Source organism: Egretta garzetta, unplaced genomic scaffold (genome assembly GCF_000687185.1).
Source record: "Egretta garzetta isolate BGI_Z169 unplaced genomic scaffold, ASM68718v1 scaffold42, whole genome shotgun sequence".
Classification (NCBI taxonomy): Eukaryota; Metazoa; Chordata; class Aves; order Pelecaniformes; family Ardeidae; genus Egretta; species Egretta garzetta.
The window spans coordinates 265,488-272,606 of NW_009258782.1; the positions used below are offsets into that span (position 1 = coordinate 265,488).

Genomic DNA, 7,119 nt, shown 5'->3' on the forward strand with positions numbered 1-7,119 from the left:
CTGCAGGCTGTGCACTATTTCCGAGGCCGGCACCATTTGGAAGAGATCATGTACAACGAGAACATGCGTCGCTCCCAGCTGCTGATGCTGTTTGACAAATTCCGCAGTGTGCTGGTGGTGACCAGCCATGAGGACCCCGTGATTTCAGTTTTTCAGTCTCTCTTAAAGTGACTCCACCGGCAAAGGACGGGAACCTGCTACTCTCCATACTGATAGCCCAAAAGACGCCTAAAACCTAAAGGAGGTGATTTCAAATCCCTTCTTGCCCTGTGACGTAGAGCAGGTTCTCGATTTCTCACCTGCTCCGCGTGGTGACAGCGGAGGACGGTCTGCACGAGGGCCCTGGGGCCTGCTGCAGGACAGCATGCGCTTGCTTGGTCTGGATTCCGGCTGCACCGGTGTAACAGCACGGGAAAACCCTTCCCTGACCCTGCTCCTTCCCCAGGGCTTGTGAGAGCAGGCCAAGATTTCCATGGCAGTGTTACTGACAGTACCTCACCTTCAGGTGGACGCTGGCGCATCAGAAGTGCTTTCTCTGCTCTCCAACAACGTGACTGCTGGGTCATTCAGCCATGAGCGCCATTTGTGAGCAGCCCATCCCCATGGCAGAGCATGCATGGGCAGAGCGGAGCTGGCCTGGCTTCAGGGAAATGTCCCTGGGCGCTGAGGAATTCTGTTTGATCATCGTTATCTGGCAGCAGCGAGGACATAGGTAGGAAAGCAAAGTATCACAAGTAAACAGTTTCATGAATGAGAATGCCTCGCTCACTGTGTTTCAGCTTGTTATTTCCTCTCCCCAGTATCCTTATTACTCGGTGCCTACTGGAGCACGGCTGTCATCAAGCAGCCCATGTGTTTGTGTGTTTTCAGGGTTTCCAGTTTTTGACTGGGGGTGGGGAGCTTGGTTGTTGAGTGGGACTGAAATTAGCTGGCCAAGGGGCTAGTGCGTGGGCATGCTGGTTGCACACAGCCAGAGGCTGGTGCTAAGGACACTCAGACTTGTCCCCCAGGACTTGTTTTGTTCTTCCATTCCCCTCCCTGCAAGCATGGCTGTGGCTGCAGGAAACCTGGTCTGGGTTAAAGCTGTCCAGCTGAAAAACAAGATACAGGTGTTTACATAGCTGTGTTTCCTGATCTGGTTCAGGGCTGTGCTGGGGCTAGAATGAGAGGTGACAGCCCCTGTTTCTGGGGACAGCAGGAGCTTATGCCAGCTCACCCCTGGCCTGCGTGAGGCTGCTCTTCCCCACGGCTGCTCACCGCTGCGTACCCAGGGAAGGGGTCGGGGGAGACCTTTACCTCCACGGTGGCAGCTTCCAGGGGTGTGTGTTGTTAAAAGACTGTCAGACTCCTCCTTAAGCCCCTCCCTTATACCACACACACAAGCTGGAGTTTTTTCCCCAGAGAGGCAGGCTCTCACATAGCAGCTTCACTTGCCCACACAAACCAGGTGAAACTATGAGCTTCATATAACTTACCTACCTACCACCAGCAAGGCACAGTCGTGCCAGGGGAGCCTGGTGTCCACGGTGCACCAGATACTGAGGGGACCATAAGTAGTTGTCACTGGGTAAGTCTTCCCCTGCAGCTGCAAGCGGGGACGTTATAGAAGAGCAAAAGCAATACCCGACCTAAAAATCGGATCAGTGTTGCGGTAGGGCCCCGGTCCCAACCAGCCCCCAGTAACTGCATCTCAAGGTGAGATAGATACTGAGATTGGCATAACAAGAGCTGTTCAGGAGGGGCCAAAGATTTTTTTTTTTTCATGTGATGGGGACAAGGGTTGTGAAAAACTCGAGCTTTTTTTCCTTGCATATGAACCCTAAGGTGAGGGTGGGGTGCAGGGGGAAGTGTCCCTGTCACCCTTCCAGCTGCCAGTGCGGCTGCAGTTCGGCAGGTTCTGCCCTCAATCCTAGAGGTTTATTGCCCCTGTACCTCATGGCAGGCTGCAGCATCACAGAAATCTCAGCATCGGTGCTGTCTCTGTGTGGGGGCTCACACAGTGCTAAGTTTTGAACTGGTCTCAAAGGCAGCTGGGAAAACAAACAAAAACCTTCCTTGTTCTCTAAGCTAAGCTGGATGTTATAGACTGGTATAGATTGGAAGGGGTCTCTGGAGGTCTTTTGTCCAAACCTCTGCTCCAAGAGAATATTAGATCAGATCACTCGGGAGCTTGTCTGGGGGAGGTCTGAATGTCCCACAGCTTCTCTGGGCCCCTGTTCCAGTGTTTGACCACCCTCATGGTGAAAATTTTTTCCATACAGCTAACGAGAATTTCCTGTTTTTCAGCTTGTGCCCATTGCCTCTCATCCTGTCTGGCAAAAGCCTGGCTCTGTCTTCTCTACACTCTGCCAGGAGGTAGTTGTAGACAATAGTAAGATCCCTCCTTTACCCCCTCTTCTCCCAGCTCTCATCCTTTCAGTCAGCCCTGCTGCCATCTACTCTTTTGACTGTTCCCCCGCAGCAACCAAGCAATGGCCTCTCCTGGGGGCCAGCGGCAATGGGGGCAGCATAGCAGGTCAGAGCTGTGAACCTTTGCCATTCGTCCACCTTAATTAAACCTGGATCTATCAGCAAGGGAGAAAGTGGCCTTCAATGTCCAAACCAGTTCTGGCTGGGACACTCACGCCAGTCTGCCCTACAAATAAAATTCCACCTTGCCCCATTCGTTGTGATAAGGTACGTTTATTGTTAAAAACCTCCAAGCCACTCTGTCTGCCCTAGCTGCTGCCGTGACATAGCTTGAGGCTACTGTACACAGCACAGCTCAAGTCCTGGTCGGTGGCACACCTGCAAGACTCATCAGCTGCAAGAGAAATGTCCCATTGCTGCCATCTCTCTCTCCCTATTCTTGTCTACAACGCTCACAAATTTGTTTCCTCGTAAATAAAACCGGAGAGGTTTCTGTGCCCACTCTCCCCTGTTGCCAATACCAATCCTTGTTGTGGCTACCACGTCCTGCTCCCCTGGTAGGTCGTGTCCAGGTGCCATCCAGATGGCTGCATCTTGAGTCAGGTCCCTTTGGTCAAAAGCCTTATCAATCCCAAATGCTTGGCAGAGCTTGGAGGGCCCGTTACACAGCTGCCAGTCCTTCAGCAGCTTTGAGGGTCCTTTCCTTGAAGCGCTGCGCAGCTCTCTCATCGCATCTAAGCCCTGAAGAGGTTCCAAAGAACGAAGTAATACTGCAGCCCCTTCCCCTGTGCAGAACAAGAACCACGTGTTAGTACAGGGTTGTTCATCGTGAACATCTCAGCTTTCAGCCCCACCGCCAGCAGGAGCACTTCAGCTCTGAGCCTCTGGCTCAGCTTGGCCTGATGGAGCAGGGAATCGCCTGCAGGGTCTGTCCTTTTCTTGGGATGCTTCGCATCAAGCACCAGGCTCTGGAGTCAGCCACTAACCCACGGTCAGTGTACTCCCTTCCCTCTCCTGGCCATCCGGTGCCCCACAGCTCTGTGTCCTTTATTCATCAGTGCTGACTTGCTCTTCCCCAACCCCACTTCTTGATGTTACTAAGTCTAGCTGCTGCTCCGAGGCTTGCCAGAGGGCAAGAGGTTTTTTCTTATGTCAGCACAATGTTCAGGACTAAATACACATATGGTTCAGTTTTGGCATAGCTATCCAAAGCTGCTCCCAAACCCAGTGGATTTGTAATAAACTCTGATTACAAGAACTCCAGCTAACAAAGGAGAGGAGGAACGAGTCCGGATGCTGCCAGCAGAAAGAGGCAGCTTGCGGAGTTAGGCTGGACAAAGAGAAACCCGGGAAGGAGCTGCAGCACTGGGAGCGGCTGCTGCCCGTGCTGCTGCTGCTGGGGAACCTTGGCTGCAGGTGTTACTGATTCAAACACCCACTTGGAGTGTAACAGCAGGCGGGGTGACCACGGCTTTGGGTAACTGCACAGTTACAATGGAGAGCAATCCAAACCCTTGCGCCAGGGAAGCCCTCACAAAACAGGGACCTGAAACAGGACAAGGCTGCACCGTATCTGGCTGCGGGATGCACGGCCCTGGATGCACTTCAGCAGAGAAGACCTTTCTATGACAAGATGTGCAGAAAACTGACAGATTCTCTTCTCAAATGTGATTTGCCACCCTATCAGAGAGCCTTAGGAAACTCCAGCTCTCCACAGCTGTTGTGATCAGCTGCACTCCCCGATTTTGGGGACAGTGAAGCAAAGATGCAGCTCTGAGCACAGACACTCCCCTGGGACAAGGATCTCCAGCCTAAGTGGGACTTAACAGTTCCTTGGTATTTTCCACTGGACAGCAAGGAGGTCTTCTCATGACCTTGAGTGGGCGAGGAGAGAGCCTGGCAGAGCGGTCTGCATGCTGCCCCACACAGCACCCCTTGTGCTGGGGCCGCCCCCGGCATTAAAAGGCTTCTACATGCTCCGTGATGCTGCTCCGCAAGAATCCCCTCTCCCTCTTCAGCCTCAAACATCTGGAGCCACGCTCCCGCCTGGCAAAGGCTTTTTTTGTAGGCACTGACAGATCCCGAAGGACCTGCGATTTCCAAAAATAGAATCCCTCTCACATGTTGTACAAATCCCACACTAAATTACCCTCCTGGGCTCCCAAACAAGCCTATCAACTGAGGACCTGATTTCTGGCTTTTGTGAGGTGTGCCTCTTGCCCTGAACCTGCCCAGAGCCCCCGCTGCCCTCAGTACAGCTCAGTGAAGTCAACAGCCTTATTTCCAACAGCTGTCAGCAATCTGTTCCCAGGCACTCCCTTCTCTAAGGAAGGGGATTGATGCTAATCTGGCAGCCAAAAGCTGCTTCCCTGTACTACAGTGATTTAGAGCTCAAAGGTCATTTTAGATTTTTAAGAACATGCTCCACGTCCTAATTCTGCTTTTCATCCGTGCACAAAGAAACATCCTTCCCATTGGGATGCTGCCTCACTCGCCAGGAACAACTGTGGGATTCTGAGCAATCGCTAATTACACTACTTGCCTTCATCCATCACAAATGCAAGTGGAAACCGTGGTTAGACTTGAGTTGAACCGAGTCCTTGGGAGTTCATGTGAAGAGAGACAAGCACTCGGAGAAACTGCAGGTGCTCCCAGAGCATCCGCAGAGCCATGGCAAGGGCATTTCTGGCTCCGACTGCTCTTTGTGTATTTCCACCAGAAAGTTTTAAAAAAACTCTTTCCTTCCGCATGCAACACAGACCCTGCTCTCTGCTCCAAGCCAGCAGCCCCTGAATGTGAGAGCAACACCACGAGAGCTTTGGGAAGAGGTGGAGACAGCAAGCAGGATAAGAGTGCAAGGATGCCATGATGAGCTACTGCCTTTGCTGCTCCCACACCCCTGGGCTGATGTTCAGGTCCTCCCATACTTGCACATCGGAAGTTTAACTACCAAAGAGTAGCAGAATCCTTCTGGCTCGCCTCTTGCCTGCCAGAGTGCTTCAGCCTGCTTTCCTCTCTCTCCACAACCTGCAGCAGTTTGCTGCTGACGTGCCACCAGCAGCAGTGCCAGTCCAGAGACACTGCATATCTACCTCCCATGCCTAAGAGTCACTCCATATAGTGAGTAGCATTCGAAGCTAAAAGCTGGGCTCCAACAACGACAAAGGGGCCAATTCTCTCCCTCTGAGCAGCTAGAAATCATAAAACGATAGGGAAGTCCCACACCCCCACTGTGCAGCTTGCTGCTCCTTCCCTGGAATGGCTCCAGCTCCCATTCTTGGAAACAGCTCTTGGCCACCAGAGAGAAGCAAATTTTCTCTCTCCACCCGTCTGACTCACTGCTCCTGAAACACTTCCTTCAAAGTCCTAGTCTAGGATCCAAAAGTTAGAGGGAAGTCCATGCAGTGTGACCCTGCGCCTGGGCAGAGCATCACTGAGATCTTGATTTTACAAGCTGTTCTTTCAGATCCGGCAGCAAAATGCACACCTTGGCAAATTCCAGAGAAACAAATCACAGCAAAGTCAAAGAGAAGCTTGATTGGCATTTGCCCTCTTCCTGAAGTGAGGGAAGCCCAACACCCCTCTTAACCCCGGGGAAAGCTCTTTGTACTAAGATTATTCTGCTGCTGAGGATATACTGTAGGATTCATGCACACTGACAGACATCGGTTTTATCTTTTTCTATAAACTCTTCTTCCTCCATCATCTATTTCTCCTTCCAAAACCACAACGTAGCGATGTCCACGATGGCTTCAGGCAGTAGCAGTATTTGACCCAGTGATGGGAAGACCTCTCACAGTAAAATCCCGCATGATGCAGCTTTACCTCAGTGATGTGCACAAACGTTTCCCCTTCCTCGGTGATGAAAAATATTTGAGCCCACCCTTCAACTCATTAAGGCTTTATGAGCACACAGATACAGTCAAGTGACCTCGACTGAACACACTAACAGCCACAACTTCTTGCCCCAGCGAAGTGGCAGAACGACAGGTTACAGCTGAAGCGCATCTGTTGGCAGCAGCAGGCTGGGCTGGGGACATGCTGCTGAGGGGACACAGCAGTGGTGGCTCTCGAGGTAAAGTCTATGCTTTTGTAGCTGCTCTACCGAGCAGCTCTCCCACCAGCTCTACTGGTGACACACTTTTTCCTATCCCCGAGGGATAGCCCTGAGCCTGAAGTTTAGTGTAAGCCCAATATAGAAAACAGAAGAGGAGGTTTATTCCACCTGTATTAAACCACACGATGCTACAAGGCTACATGTCAAAACAAGAGAGGTCTAAAGAGCCAGAGTCTCATGAGCCAAATGCCCCATTCTTGACAAGCTAAGCCGAAGGGAGCAAGTAGGAGCAGCATATAAAGCCTTGTCCATCTTGTATGGGCCTCAGACCCTGAGCTGATTAAGGACCAAGAAGGCCCCAGCATGATTCAAGTCAGCCTTAAACTGCTTTTTAAAACAAAGTCTGCTGCAACAGTCCCATTCATGCTGCTTGCCTGGTGCCCACAGCATGTGTGTCCGGGACAGCCCTGTGCAGTGCCTGTGCCAAGAAGGCAGCAACACACAGGCAACACAGGGACAGCGCAGCGCTCTGATCCCACTCCAGTAGAAGGACGGCTGCTTTCATTAAGCTAGCGGCTCCAAACCAGCTCTACGGTCACTAGGTTCAAGAGTCTGAGAAGCACCAGGACAGCAGTCACTGCCCGTTCTTAAGA

General features: G+C 51.9%; 2 protein-coding genes across 21 annotated transcripts in view; one reads left to right on the forward strand and one right to left on the reverse strand.

The window, feature by feature from the left end:
• The window catches only part of NPRL3 (NPR3 like, GATOR1 complex subunit), a 57,166-nt gene that overhangs the window by 47,257 nt on the left and 2,790 nt on the right, over positions 1 to 7,119 (forward strand). For 13 of the 18 annotated variants that reach the window (XM_035889120.1, XM_009649426.2, XM_035889115.1 and 10 more), the window contains 2 exons: positions 7 to 725; positions 2,287 to 2,660. In XM_035889120.1, coding sequence (XP_035745013.1) covers positions 7 to 85 — 79 coding nt within the window. In that variant the 3' untranslated portion in view covers positions 86 to 725; positions 2,287 to 2,660. Of the gene's footprint in view, positions 1 to 6; positions 726 to 2,286; positions 2,661 to 7,119 lie in introns of those variants that run through there. The other 5 variants (XM_035889107.1, XM_035889105.1, XM_035889106.1 and 2 more) reach the window with 3 other exon arrangements.
• Positions 2,765 to 7,119, reverse strand: part of MPG (N-methylpurine DNA glycosylase) — a 15,717-nt gene continuing 11,362 nt past the window's right edge. For all 3 annotated transcript variants that reach the window (XM_009649428.2, XM_035889122.1, XM_035889121.1), the window contains one exon: positions 2,765 to 3,194. In XM_009649428.2, the coding sequence (XP_009647723.1) occupies positions 2,800 to 3,194 (395 nt within the window). In that variant the 3' untranslated portion in view covers positions 2,765 to 2,799. The remainder of the gene's footprint in view (positions 3,195 to 7,119) is intronic.